General features: G+C 39.5%; 1 protein-coding gene across 1 annotated transcript in view; it reads right to left on the reverse strand.

The window, feature by feature from the left end:
• Positions 1-19,379, reverse strand: part of dars1 (aspartyl-tRNA synthetase 1) — a 43,205-nt gene that overhangs the window by 9,847 nt on the left and 13,979 nt on the right. The window contains exons 7-10 of the mRNA XM_072445156.1: positions 13,201-13,303; positions 11,320-11,400; positions 8,683-8,742; positions 1,590-1,701 (exon numbers count right to left, since the gene is read on the reverse strand). Of these exons, the coding sequence (XP_072301257.1) occupies positions 1,590-1,701; positions 8,683-8,742; positions 11,320-11,400; positions 13,201-13,303 (356 nt within the window). The remainder of the gene's footprint in view (positions 1-1,589; positions 1,702-8,682; positions 8,743-11,319; positions 11,401-13,200; positions 13,304-19,379) is intronic.

Raw genomic sequence — 19,379 nt, forward strand, 5'->3', positions numbered from 1 at the left:
GCCATCAGAACTGTTGAGTTGGGAGGTGGGCGGAGGGGTGGGGTCACACATTACAAACTGTTTAGTGATTTGGGCGTGTCAGGCAGGAAGATGTGGTTTTTAAGAGTACACGATGGTGACATGCAAGTGCCGCCAAAACAAAGAAAAAAAGAGCGCCAACTTTTGAATCTAGAACTTGTCGGTCGCTGCGTCTGTGAAAAGAGGAAGCGAAAATGACAGTACTCGTACCACATTTCGGTACACAACGGTTGCGACGAGGCGGAAGTTCAGCAAAATTGTCTGAGAAAATTTGCTTTGGAAACTTGAGTGAACGGCTGCGGCGCGTAGATCCGGGATTAAATTCACCGTACGCCTTTATTTTTATGGAAAAACATGCAAATGCGGTTTGGAAAAAGTACGAGGCGCAAGACGAATACTAAGATGATGCGGGAGAAAACGTACAAGGATAAGACAGACGCGACGCAACACAAAAGACAACGTGCCCACTGAATGCTGATGTCAAGATTTATGAGCGATACTCCGCCGCTGCTTTTAGTCTCCCCTGTCTGTCGAAAGCAAGCTCGAACAAAACCACTCCTGCTGAATTAGAAAGGCGTTGTGAGGAGCAGATGACGTGAGGAGTCAATAAATCACTATCCAAAAAAAAACTATTGTTCACAAAGACAGAACTAGAGGTGATATTTGAGATATGCGACCTTTCTGTAGCTTTCGTACTGGTAGTAAATAAAGTTCCTGGTTTGTACATTTGGTCTGACAAAACAGGAAATTCCCATCCAACTGTCTCTCAATTGCTTTTGGGCCATGTGATGATGATCTGGTTGAAAACAAACTGGCAGCAATGCATCAGAAAAACAAAATATCTGCAATATCATAGAGTGGGGATTTTTGGTCTTCTAATCATGTTAATAATAAGTTTAGAGAGACAAGCTTTACACATACGTCAATACATGGTCAAAGGTCAAAACATAAATTTAAACAAAAGCTTTAGGCAGTTCGAATTGCTTAAAGGTGGCCATAAGATTACATTTTGAGCCTTGGTTTATGGATATTGTTTGCGTTGATATCACAATGACAATAATTTTGAGAAAATCCTGGCATAATCTATTTTAGTGGCTTTCAGTCAGGAAGTACGTAAAATCCCTCAGCAAACCTTTGAGACATGTTTATCATTGTTTTTACTCAATTATTTGTCCCAATCTGATCCTACCATGCAACATAATGGTGTACATTAAGTAATAATGTTTGACAGTGATACTAGATTGTTAAAATTTAATAAAATGATGACTAAATTGGCTCCAGGCAGCGTCATTTTAACCATTACAGTGGTTAAAATGTTTGCCTCTTATTTTACAGATATGGCGTTTTATCATTTTGTATACTTTTCGGTGGATTACTATTATCATTATTATTTATGCACTCTTCCCTTTCAAAGTACATCTTATAATATTAATTCATGTTTTTATCCATCTTTTCTTTGTGTACATTATGGAGCTCTGCAAATGAACTTGCCTTGCCCATGTGTCACGCTCGATTTCCTGTGGAGCAAGCCGAGTGTGTGTTGTAGTTATATATATATAAATATAGTGTACCTGATATGATTTTGGGGGTCTGGATCTCCACAAAGCCCTTCTTGGTGAGGGTATCTCTGAAGAGCTTGCAAACTCCGCTCTGCAGACGGAAAACCGCTTGGCTGGTGGTCGTCTAGGTAACAACACAAGATAAAAACCACACACAAAGACTTAGGAAACTTGGCATGAATCACAGCTTTATATTGCACAATGACTTTCCTCGCACGTAAGGAGAAATATTATTTGTTGGCAGTACAATGTGAGCCTCTGCGATGTTCGAGACTATTATCATAAATTAGATGAGACAAGTAAATAAAACTAGTCAGAAGAAGTCAAAAACATACTTGGTTTTAACAGATTCCTTAAAATGGCCTGTACATGATTTAAATAATGCACAAGCTTAAATGGAAAAAATATATATCATTGTTCATCTCAAGAACTATAGATGTTTGACAGACCTTAGACAATGCTTTGTGAAGACAGTAAATTACCGTATCTAATTTAAGATTGCTCGATTGTGTCAATTTTTTATTTGTCGATTACCGTAATTGTACTAAGATTATGACCATTTATTTGGAAGACAGCAAAAAGGAGAAACCCTGGAGTTTGGACAGTTTAATCTGCCTCGTCGCCTTCACTAAGAATGACGTTTACTAGTACTTTTCTGTGTATAGATTTGTTTTTGTGCGAGAGCATGATCAACCAAGAATTTATTTTGTCGTCAAAATTACAGCCCTACTAGCTTGAAAAAGCTTGAGCACCATGGATATAGTATTGCACTCCTACAGTCAACTGCAGCATCAAAAATAACCATTCTAAAAGTGTAGTCCGGCTCTAGTCGTTTTTAAATTGAGCTTTAACACTTTTCTAAGACGTTTACACGTTTCAATGCGAGAAGAATGGCTGGGCTTTAATTAAAAGGCTTAATTTCCCCCTCCTTTTTTCCTCTGCGTCTCTGGTGCCTGTCCAAAGTCCTGAATAAAGCACGTCAGACTTGAAGTTGGCAGATTGGAAAAGTAATAATGCCTTAATGCTGGCAAGCTCGTTAATCTGGAGACAGTGCTGCAGGGCTGTCTGGTACAAACTGGAAACCTTCTATTGTTTTTGCGTTTCTTACCAAAATTAAGCTAAATGAAACCGTTATATTTGGAAAAACACTGAAACACATATCGACTGAAAAGTGAAACAGCTGAAGCGGCATGCAGACAATATTTTGGGTAACGAAACCCGCCTGTAGCCTATTTTGACCACACATTGGCGTCTATTGAATGAGAAGGTTTTCCATTTTAAAAGTGAAACAAGTTGGGTTGTCGATGTGGTTTACTTACGAGTTCATGAGCTGTACTTTAGCTATTGTTGAAACTGACCAAAAACATGTGCGTCATCCTCTCTTATATCACGTTTCAAAGTTTCATTCGGCATTAGATAAAAAGGCCGTCCTTGACAAATGTACCGGTTATAAATATTAGTGCCGTGTGTCGAAAATACAGGTTCAGGTAACTTTATTTAGACCTGCAGGTAGACTTGGTTTGCAGTTGGAGTTTGTTTCAATACATAGAGACAATAAAAACAGAAATAAGGTCGAACTGTAGATGAAGTAATTATTAAAAAGTATCACACTATCGCACTAAATATTAAGGTACAAATTACAGTTTATATAGCAAACAAAAAGCAGCTGGAATCAAGCTGTTTTTTAAAGCACTTTGTTTTACTTTTTGGCACCAAGAACCTTTGCCTAAATAAGAAATAGAACTAGATAAGAAATACTACATCGGAAGTTAAAGGCGGTATGGACGATTTTTCGGCGATTTGAGAACGCAGGCGGAAGTGCGCACTCCTCCGTGTGGACTGGTACAACACACACGTGCGTTTGTTTACTAGCACAACGGATCGCATCGCATCTCTCGTCTTCCGTAGATTTCTGTCCACTTCTGCGTCAGCTCGAACTGTCTTTCTCCGTCTTCATTTTGCCCCGTACACTGAAGGAACTATATTATGATAGATCCATGCGCTTAGGCACGCGGAAACGTGGGGACGAGCCTGACGCGGCTGCAGGTGAGCGGTAGGTGCGTTTTATGATTGATACGTGGCAGGACAAATGATTTATCCACGCCACGAGGAAATATGATAAAACATTTGCTGAAAAAAAATCGTCCATACCACCTTTAAGTAATATGCGAGAACGTTTTTGACTTTAACTTTGACTTTAGTGACTGCTGCATATTTACTTTAGAATATTGAATATTTAAATACATGTAATACAAAGAGGGGCAAAATTAAGCAAAAATCCACAATTTTATTATAAACCTTTAAATTGATAACAGCAGAAGGGAGAATGCAATGAAGCAATGAGTGAATTAGCAAGAATTTTAGCACTGAATCGTGAGATCAATCAGCTTTAATACTAGTACTTTTCTATATACATTGTTGTTTTTGTGTGAACTCTGTCTAGTGACTGCAGTTTAGCTCGGACTAGGGATGCCAAAATATAACATTTTAATGTATTTATTATTGTGAGAGAAAACATCACGATTTGAACGATTATTCATTATTATTTTCTTTCATTCCCATTGTTTAATGCTCCTCAAGTTTGCGACGGACTATAAAATTTAACTTTGACAAAATAGTTAAATATGACCCAAAAAAAGCCAGAAAAAAAAAGTCCTTTACATTTAGGTCGACATTTTGGTCTATAGATTGAACAAAAAAGTCTCAATTTTCCTCATAAAATGTTTTGTTGATTTGTATGATTAACTTTTGACCTGAATAATTTCAATATTATTCTTATTATTAGCCAAATGACCTCGGCATCCCTCTCTCAGACATATGGTTGGATCATAGAGATACTGAATAGTTTAGAGAGCTTTTACCAGAGCCATAACACGGCTAATTGATGCAGGCGGATGTCTTAAGTCAACCTTAAGTCTTAGTAATAACACGGTAATCTCTTTTCACTGACACTTGCTGTAAAAGCATCTTCCTGCATAGTTTGGAATCAAATATTAAGGCAGAACAATAACAAGTATCCCGTGTTGTTGTCCAAACTAGGCCCTTTGCATTAAAACAAAGATGGCAGATTTCGAGGAAACAAAGCAGAACTATAGATAATCATTATTCTGGTTCATGGATCCCGGGTGGAGCGGCTGTGTGCTGCTGTGGGAACCGCTTTACGGCTCCGGTCTGGACTCTGAAGTGCGCGGCTGATGACAGGGACTGTGACTGTGGCTCAAAGTACATAGAGCCACACACACACAAACAGGTGTTACTGCAGCGCCTTCCAGCCTGCAGCGCCATCCACGTGGGAGGCACACATCAAAACTCTCAGACACTGCGGCGAAGGCTTGGCCCCACCACATCTCCCACTCTGAACACAAACCCAGCAGCTTCGGTGCATTCAGACACTGATTGCCGGGGTCTTTGTTTTTCTTTTCAAACTTGAGAGCAGCGGTTTGCATTGCTATCGTACAACATATGTATAGATAGATTGTAAGGTGGCAAATGTACAGCGAATGCATTAGTGTCGCAAATGCTGTTTGGGAGAAACTTTAAATTACCTCAAAAATGTCCCCGCACAAGGGAATTAAGTGTTATTTATCTCCTTTTGTGGTTGATTTTATGGTCGATTCACATTTTGTGTGATACTTAAACCTACAACCAAAACATGTACACAATTTTGCAGATTTTAGCATTTTTCTGATGCATCGTGAAAATATTATATCAGGACAACGGAAAAAATCATTGAGCTATTCATCCATCCATTTTCTACCGCTTGTTCCCTTTCAGGTTCGAGGGTGATTGGAGCCTATCCTAGTGACTTCGGGCCTTAGGCGGGGTAAACCCTGGACAGTGGCCAACTTGTCGCAGGGCCATTGGATATTGTTTAGTCAATATCTCCCAACTGTCGGCAGATATTTCAGTTATTTACTATTGACTTTGCTGATCGTAAAGGTGAGCAAAATATCAAATAATTAGTAATATTGTGAATGTTGTTTTGATGAGCAAAAAAAACATCAAGTTCATAGTTTAAGATAAGATATTCCTTTATTGTCCACACATGGGGAAATTTCGTTGTTGCAACGTTTATAGTGACAAAAAGACCAAAATAGTGTTGAAAAAAAAGAGCCACTTGTAATATTTCAAACATGTGATATTTCAGCATTTGTACATAATTGTACAGTCCTTTCACATTTATCAGATTATTATTTTGACAATATGGTCCACCCCAGCTCTATACATTGTTGTATATTGCTCTATGGGCTTAGCCTTTCTTATAAAACACATGAATCCACTTTGCTTTGTAGATATAAACCATGTCAAAAGGGATGAGTAGTTAAAAGACAATGAAAATCAACAGGACTTGTAGTGGGAAATTGAAAGATACACTTCTATTTTTATCGTAATCTATTCTATAGAAAGGAAACTCTGGGCATCCCCATTTAGATGACCCCGGCCACGGATAAGTGGAAGAAGATTTAAAAATGATTACATACTGTATCTAGTTTGAGACATTGTGTGTTGCAATTATGTATTATTTGCGTTGAGCCTTTTACTTTTTACTCTCCCTTTTACAGGGATAAAGGACAAAGACAAGACAGGGATAAAATAACAGTAACTTGCTCTTGGCCTTACATGTCTCCTCTTGCCAGTAAACTCACCTTCTGCTCAAATGCTACCTTGTCACTCGATATTAGATCCATCGAGAGGAATAATGCCCTTTAACCGATCTGGGGGTATTGCATTTTTTGGCCTGAACAAGTCGTAATAATGACAGCTTTCAGACTGCGAGCTATATTGAGCGTAATCTTCTTCACATCGGGACATGAGTGAACATGCAGACAGTCGCACACAATCAGACAAGTGTGAAGAGCAGAGGCGCAGGGGACGGGGCTGCACTTTGTTCTTTCTGAGAGCTACAGATGAAAAAATATTCAGGCTTTAGCTTTAGATTCCTGCCATGTTTCAACGGTTTACCGTACATCCTGTTTATTGCCAGACCCCTGCTTTTGTGCGTCTAAAGATGATCTGCCGCCATGTCGCGTTTGAAACGGTATAGTCAAATGAGCAGCAGTTAATCGTCAAGGTTCTTGTCCATTTACCAACTGTCTTTAACATGAAGACAATAATAATTACCTACTAGAAAAGGACAGGCCTTGTTCGAATGTTACAGGAATGAATGAATCCACACTACATTTGGCCGCAGTACGTTCAAAACTAATTATCTTTGAATAATCCATCAAGATCATGCTTTTAGATAACACCCAATACAAATAATTTTGTCTGGGGGCCGACGAGGCAAAAAAAAAACGTGTAGCTTCGGCATTCTCCGGACTAATAAAAAGCAAAATTTGCGTTGTTATGGGAAGCCAATATGATCACACCCCGCCACTTAGGAGCGGCGTATCGCGGCGTATTTTCCGACGCTTTTACAAAATAAAGCGCCGCTTTTAACGACATGCGCCATAAACGAGCGCCGTAATTTACGCCAAACGGCGCTCTCTTAATTTACGCCATACGCCTCTCCTAAGTGGCGGAGTGTGATCTTATTGGCTTCCCATATTATTGAGTGCCGTGGACGGCGCAAGCAGAAAAGTTACACTACGGCGTTCGCATGGACGGTGATCTGATGCCAAATAAACATTTGGGACCAGAATGGAAGTCGTCTACGTTATTGAGTGTAGCTTTCTCAATAGAGCTGGGTTTCGATTCAAATTTCAAGAATCGATTTGATTCGGATTTTTACGTTTCAAAATAGATTTTTTCCGATTTCTCAGATCCCATCCGATTCGATTTCGATCTGATTTCCGATTCGATCCGATTTCGATTCGATCCGGGGGTTAATGTTATTAAAAATTAAAAATGTATTTGAACCGTTTCCTTCACTTCATGACTGTGTAGAGAAGCAACATGTTAAAACTAGTATTATATCAATATTAAACAGCAAATCTTACAAGTATTGGTAGTTACTGATGGAAGACTGATGAAAAGGTTAAGGGTCAATCTACCTTCAAGAAAGAGAATCCAGGAGTCCAGAATTATCTTTCTTGACGGTAGATTGAAGTTCACTGAGGGAAATATAGAAAATAATTTTAATTTAAAAAAAATAAAAAAATCTTTGGACGTACGAATCGACAATCGGTCATTAATATGTGAATCAATTAAAAATTGGAAAATCGATTATTTCAACCCAGCTCTATTTCTCAACTATATGATAGCGTTGTATGTTACTTGAATAAAAAACACAATCCTTGTTTTTCAACCTAATGTTTTTTTCAGCCTGGCGCTATCTTTTGGGTAGCATGGCGACGCGCGCACGGTTATTTTAAAGGCGGTATGGACGATTTTTGGGCGATTTGAGAACGCAGGTGGAAGTGCACATGCCACTCCCCCGTGTGGACTGATACAACACACACATGCGTTTGTTTATTAGCGCAACGGAGCGCATCGCATCTCTCGTCTCCCGTAGATTTCTGTCCACTTCTGCGTCAGCTCGAACTGTCTTTCTCCGTCTTCATTTTGTCCCGTACACTGAGGGAACTATATTATGATAGATCAATGCGCTTAGGCAGGCGGAAACGTGGGGACGAACTGCACGTGGCTGCAGGTGAGCGATAGGTGCGTTTTATGATTGATACGTGGCAGGACTAATCGGCAGTCCACGCCACGAGGAAATAAGACTTAGATTTGTGCCAAAAAAATTGTCCATTCAACCTTTAATACCTGGCGGTATCTTTTCAGCATGGCGGGGGCCCGCCGGCCAAAACCCCTCAGCGAGAACACTGTAATATTCCCTTTTTTTCTAAGCTTTATTAATAAAATGGCCGTCCCTGCACTCGAAAATGCCCGTCCACATTTTAAAATACCCCGTCCAAAATACGGGAAGACGGCACTCTGTCTAAAAGCCTGATCAAGATTATTTAACATTTGTTATATATATCATTAATCCATCTTGAAATGTAGAGAAAAACTAACCATTGACTGAAACTGACTGATGTTTTGCTCTACGCTAGCCCACGCCTCCCATTTTGAGGTGGTGTCAACTGTATCTAAATACTTCTAGCCACTTGTGGGTGTTAACAAAAATCAGTCTGTTCCATCAGCTCAAGTCCCAACTTACCCTGAGGTCAATCACCCGGTTGTCCAGCCTGGTGTCCTGGTTCACAGTGGCTCTTCCTTCCTGTAAATGACAGTGTGTGATCAGTACAAACCACATAAATCCCATCTAAATTCACCAGCCACATTTTATACGTCTTAGAGAACACATCAGCGCAGTGAAAAGCTACAATTTTATGTGTTAAAATTGGAGCTTTTTACTGTGCTGATGTCAAAAAACAACTAGTAGTAGTAGTAGTAAATGGAAGATGTAAAATAAAACATGTATCACTTTAAAATTAGCCTTAATAAAGCACGAACAAAGACCTAATTGAGTTTATTAAAATTATTCAGGCTTAGTAACTTAAAGGGTTAGGGTATTATTTAGTTATCAAGGCAGACTGCTCCTTAATAAACCATTTGTTCAATAAAAATAAAGCCTTAGTTCATGTTTTATAAAGGCTGATAAAAGTGTAGCTGTTATAAAGTGTTACAAGAAAATGCTAGGAAATTGTAATTTTTTTGCATTCAACTCCCACAGATCTTCAATTCTGCTTCAATATTTAATTAAAAAAAACATTTTAAATAAATATGACTCTAAAATAACTACAGTCAACCTCTACGACTAGCTTTGCTCTTTACATTAAAAGAAAAAAAACTAAAACAGTATCGTTGAAGCATGACTGGTCAACCAAACATATGATAATAATGTAAAGCGACAGTTACAGCGTCAGCTTCAGCTCTTGACAGAACACATCCGCAATTTAACAAAACGGGGAAAACAAATGAAAGAGTAAATATTTCATCACATAAGCAACTGCAGATTTCAGGGTCAGGGATATCGGGCTTCCTTTGGGAACGCAGCCAGGTGTGGGCCAAAAGTTTGTTGTCGCTGCATCCTGCTCTAAATCTCCCCAGCTCAGAGGGACAGCGGCTTAAGGTAAGCACAGACACAGGGCTGTTAACACCATCTCTGGAGGTGACGGGTGCGATGGCTAAATGTGTGACTGACATGGACGTCCCCACAGAAAACACCTGAATGCTTTGGGAATAAATGTACAAGCTGCGTCTCTACAGTAATTGGCATGTTGTGGACTGTTGTCAATTCAACAAAACAAACAATTCAGCTTGAGCGGGTAGAAATATAAACCATAATTCTTGCCTACAGTGTTTCAAGCTATACAATTGTGAGAATGTCACTGAATGGTCACGATGATGATATGCCTAGTTTCACTATATTGAAACTATACTGAAAATCCCTGATTAAATAATGTAACTTTCAGTACTATTTTAGGCTAGTGTGCTCCAATACCTGCCTTATAAGCATAGAAAATGGAATGACATTTACTTCTCTTAGAATAGCAGAATAAACCAATATTGCAACATTAACTGTTAATTCAAAAGGCATTAGCTTTCACGCTCTTAAATTGAACAAACTTTCTAAAATAAACATTGAAATGTTGGCTAAAAAAACCCACCAGTATTTCACAAGCATGAACTAAAGTTTGGTTTACTGCAGTAAATGTCTTACGAAAGAGTGGTTTGGTATTATTGATGTATTAGTTTCAAAATGGCAAATTAACAGTGGACAATGGAACATTTTAAAAATTGTAGATAAAACTTTGATTGCGTATTTGGACATGCACCGTGTCCCTTTTCTTTACATTTCCATGGAGACAAGCAGGTGGCAAACCCCCACAAGAAACATTATGTACCTTTAATAAGTGGGTAATGATACAAATGTTTGCGTCAGCTTTGATTTAAACTACTCACACAAACTGACAACATCCAAATCATAATTTATTAATTTTATACTTTATTGACAAGCACATATAAACTGAGAAGGCGGTGGAAAAATAATGAGATTCTAAGAGCTTCAAATTAGTCTGTGAACAAAACCCTATTAGTAATTCAGAGGGCTGCTCATCTCAGCTGGCCATTATAAACAGCAGCAGTGAATGTGCAGAGTGAGGCGACTCACACGAGGTAATAGGGTTTAAATTGAGGTGTAGTACCAGACAAATCAGTCTGAAGTACAAAATGCAGTTCCATCCGCTAAAACGGGTCTTTATGGCATTAGATATGTTTTTTTTTTTCCATTAGAGGCCGGTAATCATTTTACCTTTCCAAAAAAGTTGCTTCCACCTTGACATTATGACCAGAGAGATGAAACTACACAAAATGTATCTGCATCATGAAACCTGCTTGTTTGTTTGAGTCGAGTTGCGGAATAATTGGCAAACAATAATTTACAGCTATAAAAGGCCACGGCGGCTCAAATACACAGACGTACACAAATAAAAATTAATCATAAAATGAAATAAATAAGGGTTTATACGGTCATCTCATCTAATCTTTTATTGGTTTCATCTAACAGACGTAAACCAGCTTTTAAATCCTTTCTGATTTTATTGCATTTAAATACAGCTCCTTCACCAGGAAAGTTGCACCTTTGAGACACACGATGTTTCTGAAACAACACAAACAGACCGACCGACAAGAAATCCTGCAGTGCATTTCTTTTATGAACCGAGCAGACACCACTCCTATAGTTATCATGTAATGCCAAGCACTTGAAGGCGATGTGGAAGCCGACACTGCCTTGGCTCCAGCTCTGAGCTGAAATGCACTTCCCATGACCTCGCGCTGGCAGCAGCCTTACCTCTTCCCCTTCCCCGTCGGGCCTGACCGCGTCATCCAGCTGCAGGGGCAGACGTGGCTCGGCCTGGCTAATGACGATTATCTAGAGCAGAGCAACAAAGAGTATTAAGATTCACATTGTGTCAAACTCCCCCTAAAGTCCTGACATCACCAACGGAGGAAAGTACCCGGAATATATATATGCACACAATGAAGCCAAAGAGAGAGACTGTGATAATGGGGAGCCCTGCGAAAACTTGAAAACTTTCTCTGGGCCGGTTCGGGAAGTCATTTCTTGGTATGGATCATGTGCGTTACTACTTGTGTTAGCAGCAGATATTAACTTTGCAACTTACATCAACATAGTAAAGAGACTATTCAGATTAGGGTTGTCAAAAAAAAAATCATTACTAAAACTAGGATCGAAAGTAGACGCGAGAAGTTTTGATACAGACAAAAATTTTAACTTTCCTGAATAATTTTAAAATGATCTTAGTATGCAATTTCAAAATATATACAATTATTCGGTGTTAAAAATTACATTATACCGTCTTAAAAAAGTACCCTTTCCTTAATAATATCGAAATAGATACCGTATTTTCCGGACTATAAGTCGCAGCTTTTTTCATAGTTTTGGCCGGGGTGCGACTTATATTTATACTTATATACTCCGGAGCGACGTGTGTGATATTATTTGTTATTTTCACACTTGCAACCGCATTTCATACTCCAGTGCAACTTATAAATAATAAGAATAAAAGAAACATAAACCCACAGCTTTAGCTACGCTGCCCTAGGAGTAACTGTGCTGGGGGAAGTATGACAGCTTGAGCACTATCCTCTTCTTCTGACTACTTATGCTATCAAACAATATTTATTTTTTGATTCCACTTGCAAACTGTTCACCGCCTTCTTTTTCTTTCTTTCACTCCTGAGGACCTGTGGACCCAGATGCCCCTCTCCTGGTGAAGTGGTCCCTGCCCTGTGTGGACGGTCCCTCATCTGCCTGAAGAGTGGGTCCAGTTCACCTCAGTCGGTCCCTCATCTGCCTAAAGTGTGGGTCCAGTTCGCCTCAGTCGGTCCCTCATCTGCCTGAAGAGTGGGTCCAGCTCCAGTCTCCTCGTGTCCGTCTGTCCGTCTGTGAGAGTCGGATCTCTCCTTCACTGGAACTCCTCCAGGTTTCTACGCTTTTTTCCCAAAGAGGTTTTTTTGTAGTTTTTCCTGGCCGAGAAGGAGAGTCTAAGGACAGAGGACCCTGGGACATCGTCCCTCGCCACCACAGACATTGTCTGACTCCATCGCCACCACAGACATTGCTGATTCATTTCTCCCTGTGGCCCTCAGAGGCAACTGTTGTTGTGATTTTGGGCCTTACAAAAATAAATTGATTTGATTTGATAAATGTTTTTTTTTCTTCTCTATTATGCTTTTTCTGGCTGGTGCGACTTATAGTCCGGAAAATACGTTATTCCGCATTTACCGTAATTAGGCTTCAAATCAAGGTTTGTTTTAATGCAGCAGAAAACACTGCTTGACATTTTTTAGCACTGTAAAACCTGAAATCCGAATGAAATAATAGCAGTCTAGTCAGCACTGCAGCCCAAATCTAGTCATATACTATGCTGGATTTTGACGAGTTCATACTTTTGTTCCAGGCAGTATTGCAAAAAATTTACTTTTTATTTTTCACACTGAGCATGTGTATCAAAACAAGATACAGGTTATTAAGCAGCTCATTGCCCGTCCCAAGAAAAATGTACCGTTGGAGCCACTTTGAATTGTATTGAGTGACGGTTAAATTTAACAGTGTCGTCCTTTATCTTTATCCGTCACTCTTTTCTAATGCGCGTTTGTGTTACATTCAATGACGGCATAAAAAAAAAGAAAAAAAAAGAGCTCCCACCCTCTCGATGTGCAGCTCCACGTCCTGCTGGGAACAGCTCTCGATCTTCTGCTCCACTCTGCGCACCACCGCCTCCACGTCCACAATGCTCTCCTTGGTGATGCTGCGGGAGACGAACACAAAGCCAAAAGGGTAAACGCTGCCTGCGACTTTACAAACAAACTCTGCAGCGTGGGAGGGTTCGTGATCAACAACAACGGTTCATAAAGTGACGCCTATGGACAAATGTTATTTTCCCACGAGAAGTGAAGACGTCCTGTGATATATGTGGGAGTGATGTGCGCTTCTGGGTGGGTTGCCGGTTTGCGATTTAGGTTTCCAATCATCAAAAAGGGGGAACGTAGCTGCGGCAAACGGGAGGAGAGGGCTACTGAGTATTTAGCATAAACTTGTGGTTAAGTCTCAACTGAAACATCTGCTTCTGTAAAGTCTGAAATCAACAGTTTAACAAACCTGAAGTCTTTTTTCCTTACAGGTTTTATTGTTTGCCTTTTGCATTCAGATAACAGTTTATATCTTTATAATTCACAACACAAGCTTGCTCTACAAAAGCAATCACAGCTTTCGTGTCAACATAATCCATTTTAAGTGGATACGCATATTTCTGAAGAGCAAAAGGCACATAATGGGCCTCAAAGTTACTCAACAATAGTTTAAGCATAAGGTGTTGTGTATGGTTGCCTGCTTGTTGTGCAATTCGAACAGCTCCACACACATTTTATAGCTGCTAGCAATCCCCAGTCCCAGACAAGCTTTTTGGTGGAAAAATGCACCTCACATTTCAACATATAGGCAGTTGAGTCACAATTTTGAACATCATAAGTGCTTATTTGCACAATACTTTAACAGCACTTGTATACAATTATGCCCAAACCTACCATCCATGTAGAGTAGATTTGAGCGACTGCAAACCTAGCAATTGCCTTTAGATAAAAATGAAAGCAGAAATAGCATACATCAGACATTGCCAACAAACTACTCAGATTAAGTACTTTTTCTTCCTTCACATTTTAAACTTTTTTTGGTAAGATATTGCCCTTTCTTCTTCTATAACATTTGTAATTAATCGTTTCGGGCTCACTCCCTTTCATTATTCGCTTTTAGCATCTACGGGACCTTCAGAGTCGGTGTTTAAATCGCTCTGGGCTTTAGCTGTAATAATTACCCACAATCTGTCTGCCTCCACTCACAACTGGGAAGAAAATCAGCTGCAGTGGACGAACGAATATATCACATCCCCATCCCCTGCGACATGATACAGCCCGGTTCTACTAAAAGCTGTTATACATATATACAATAATAGTTCAAAGCCAGTTTAAATCGAACAAACATTTTATTTTTGGATTATTTCATGTAGATTTCTATGTATATGGGACAACAGAAAAAAAGAAAAGGCATGTAATGACTTAGAGATTAAAAGGAGTGAATCATTGAGTTTAATCTGTATTTTGCATCAAAATACATGGTTTATCAGCAGTTTTCTGTATAAAAGAGGATTATATTTTAGCCATTGTCCTCTTTAGACTAATCGATCGGCAACGCTTATCTTAAGTCGACCAAGAATTTCTTCGACTACAGCCCTTCATAATACAACTTAAGACTATTCTACTAGCGCCCGTCTTCTTTGTCTCGTCCTTCACATCATCATCTCGTACAAAAGGACTTCACGAACGGTTAGGATGACACAAGCAGATGGGGAAACCTGCTGTAATCCTTCAATTGGCCTCATTAAAACGCGGTAATGAGGGACTCGACACCGGGCTGGAGCTGTCCTTCTAGTCCCCAGCAGCTGCCGCCCTGGTCAACCCTTCATAGCATGAGATCAGCTAGATAAACACAACTCAATATTAATGCTGTGCGCGCTAGGGCTGGTAAAGAGGCATCCACTACTCAGAAAAGCAAATATAATCGATTAACGCAGCATCACAGTGGAAAAAAATATGGGAGACGTTTGAGCTGATAAAATTGCATTCATACAGCCACATACTCGTTGAGTGAAAAAGGGTAGAAATTGAAATATCAGCAATTTACACTTACATGTAATGTGATGTGGGGCTGCAACGATTAATTGACAAATCGTGACTGGTCAAATATAAAAAAATTCCAATAACGTTTTGATGAATAATTATCTGGACTAGTCATCTTATTCCGCCGGGCCCACTTTTGCCTCTTTATGCCACAGATGAGCACTTCCATTGTTGAGGCCCTTCTGGTCGAGCAAAATCTCAGTTCACTTTAGTGGAAAGCGAGGGAAAAGTCTTGCGCTATAAAGTAGATTGATTTGTGAAATGTCCAATGTGACCAACAAGTCAACAATGCATCGATTCCCTGGGTGGCCTGAAAACGACTTCTTAGTCTATGTTGGCATAGAGTAAGTAGTAGAAGTACAATCAGATCAGTCCTGTTCTAAAGGTCCATGCACTGGCTCCCTGTGGCTCAGAGAATAGACTTTAAAGCAGCTTTGCTTGTGTACAGGTCCCTCCATGTATAGCACCAAAGTACATCTCGGATGTTAGTGACATATGAACCATATCGGCCTCTGAGGACCTCAGGGACCAGCCTAATACAACAAATACTGGTATTGATCATCGACCGTCTGAATTGCCTTTTTGCACAAGCGCTGCAATAATAAAGATTAAAACAAACTATTCTAAAAACTATCTGGTACACCAGTATTGCCCAGACGGGTGTGAATAACATTTAAAATGAGCATGTGCTATTCTATAGGCGTGTTGCACCTTATTAATCAGAAACTGCGCATATTATTAGTGCCACAAATCTGACATGCAAATGTAAATCTCTTGGATCCACCATCCTCAGTTGTGTCCATGGATCCTTCAGCACTTCAGAGGTCTCAAGTTATAAAGGGGCTGATCTGAAGAGCTCTTAATTAAACAGTGCAAGTGACTTGGACATTTTATGTGTGAACTGAGAACGAGGCAGCCATATCAGCTCTGCCCTGGGCATGATTATGAGGGGCTTTACATGTAATCCTGGTCTTACACGACTTGTCAATCACCAATCGACACACTGAGAAAACAGTGAAGGGAGGCAGCAGAGACGCTTCCACAGGCCAAAGTCAACCGCTTCACACAAACAGAGCGTGAGAAAAAGATCCATGATAAGACAAGGGGTGACTTTGCACTTGTGGCTCTTGATGCAAGAACATATTGAGGCGGCCAACACTGGGTAAAGACGGAAAAGATAGAAGAGATACAATCATAAGACTTTTCAGTTTTGTTGTGAAAGTTTAATACAAAATGTTACAATTCTGAATGGATCCACCGACATTTTGGTTGTTAATGAGGCTTGAATAATTAAGAAATGAGCAATAAGGCGCTAAAATAATACAATAATCTTCACTTAATAATGTGACACCTCTGGCTATCTAGCTGGGAGAGGGCTGCACTTCACTTTCCAAATCATTTGAATCTGAAATGTAGTTTATAAAAAGACATTTATTCCTTCAAAATCTGCTTTTAACGTTGGTGCAGTACAGCCTATTTATTTTGGCTCTTTGAACGGTTACAAAAGGTCGACACAATCTTGCTTGCCAGTTCCTCAATTTAGATTTGCAATTGCAAGCCTGTAACAAGTGAACTCGTATGAGAGCAGGATTATTGAAATGCGTGTCGTGTGCTTGTGAAAGTCTCTGTAGTAGCAGCAGTATATACATTGACAGGTTTTACATTCTGCTGGCCTGCCTTTTGCTGCATTATTTTAAAGCTACAAAGTGGTAGGGGGGAAAAGGGCACTGAATCTGAATGAAGGCTGAGAGGAGGGCAGAGGACTGTAATGCAGCCAGAGGGATTTGACACTTGGAACAGAGCGGGGGTCATCATGCTCGTGCGGCCGGGTCAAGAATACAGGTCAAAGCTGCGGCAACCTTGGGCTCATTAGGGGAAAAAAAAAACCTTTGTATGTTTGGTTTGTTATAAAATGCCAGATGAAAGCCTACAAAGAAACTCGATGGGTGTAAGCTGGGAAGTGAATAATTATGACGTTTTCAAAATAGTAATTCATGCAGAGTCTAGTCTTCATTAAACTTAGAAATGAATGTATTGCTTTTATATGAATTGCTTTGTTGATGCATTATTGCACTCTAAAAATCAATATTTGTATGCATTTGATGGCTTTCATTAAAGGTGGAACATATCTTTTTGAGGTAAAGCGATATCATCTCCACAAGTGAGTGCACCCTGTGCAGCGATCCCATTGTGAGTTAGATTTAGTTTGGTTTACTTCACACACACCTCTCCTCACTTTCCCCAAACATCGCACCATGAGCCATGCGAGAGGCATCAACTGATCACTGCACTTATTCCCATGACAAAGTGTTAAGCAAAAAGAACCGCACGGATAAGCACGCAAACGTCTCTGGTGCTGTACGCGCAGGTCTTTTGATAAACACACCATGAGGACGATGTGCTGGTGGCGGCAGAGAGCGTCAAGAGGTTTTACCAGCAGCACAAAAGGCAGGAGTTTCTTGTTGATATAAAGTTGATCCAAATGCAGGTTGCATGCAGTGTCCATTAATACAAATGCTGAACGGTCGGGCACTTTCTCATGAGACTCGCTCTACACCAGAATGCAGGACGAGCCGTTCCAAGACTACCTGTCTTAAGCACAGTGACAGTGTGAAAATGCGGTGCCTGTATTTTTACTAGTTTAATGTTTGATTATCTTGAAAATTATCTATCTACAGTACTTTAAATTTTGAACGTTGAATTGAAATAGAGTGATATAGATGTATAGATATGCCAATATCTACCGGTATATACTACCACCACCACTACACCTTAATGAAAGTTCCTAGTTTGTGAATTCTGTTCACCGACAACGGCAATAAACCCCTATATATAATATTACTATTTATCAGGCACAATGTGTGAGCTGATTTGTATATTTTTCATGTGGCCAGTACAACATTTACAACAGAATGCTTTTTATTGACATTTGCTGCAATTTAGCCACTGTTAACAAACCAATGAGAATAATATGTATTATCACAATTAGGACAGGAACAAACTGAATTATTCCTACAACTCTTTTAGGTGGTGTAAATTCGAACATATTATGCCGTGGGGTTTGAACCTAAGCACGAATAATTTACATTTCATTAAAGCAGTGTCCCCATTAGCACTCAGTCATTTCTGTGCAGTGGATGATGTCGTAGAGTAAAACTATGATGGAGTTTGACACATTTTAAATACTGACTGACACTGCTCGGTTTTTACAGTGAGTTATGAAGGCTTTTGTCAGCCGTGATTTAAATTCTTGGAGAGAATGACATGGTATACACCTCTGAGGCACTTCAGCTACACAGCAGCTTGTTCTCAAACTTGGGCTCTTTTTTCTCCACTTTCAGCGCTGCCATTCTCTTCTGGCACTTGTGGGCGTTTGCCAGTGCTTCATTTGGCAACATCAGCAGCAGTGCGAGGGCTTCAACATAATTCAAGTTGCTGAAAAAATATCTTTCCAAATATAATTCATAAATGTGTATTTAACGAAGGAAAACATTAGTGTGCATCTGTATTTACAAACTGAGAATGTACACATAGTAAAACAGAAAATGTGGAGATCTATAATTGCCTTGTGCATTTATCTGCGCCGTTCTCACAACCACTCAATGTTGTTTAAAACCACAATGGGGAAAAAAGATACAAGAACAAATTAAAGCCTATTATGTTACACTTAATAGACTAAGTGTCACATCTACACTTACAACCTATTGCAAATATTGTATAGTTCGCTTGCCTGTTGTCTGTATAGCTTAGTTATATTTAATACTCTGCAGGCAGCAATAAAGAGAAGTTGCATTTTATAGTAATTTTTACCATAATACCAAGTCTAACTAAGCCTATACTAGACAAGAGGTGATTGATGTATCACATTTCGGATAATATTGTGATTTTGTGAAGTGAATAGCCAGTATAGTTTAAAGTTAAAAAAAAGAAAGAAAAAGAACAGCTAAAAAAATGCACGTTTTTTTGATTAATTTAACAAACATTTATGGATAATTAACCTCAACTGATGTCTTTACAAAAAAGTTTCAACATATTTCTGTTGGATTGTCGTATTATCATCTCATCATTGTTATTGATAAACGCCATAAAAAAAATACTGGGATATACCATATTTTCTGGACTATAAGTCGCACCGGGGTAAAAGTCGCACCA

This window comes from Eucyclogobius newberryi, unplaced genomic scaffold, assembly GCF_026437365.1.
Source record: "Eucyclogobius newberryi isolate DKJ021-1_F unplaced genomic scaffold, fEucNew1.0.hap1 SCAF_14, whole genome shotgun sequence".
Lineage (NCBI taxonomy): Eukaryota > Metazoa > Chordata > Actinopteri > Gobiiformes > Gobiidae > Eucyclogobius > Eucyclogobius newberryi.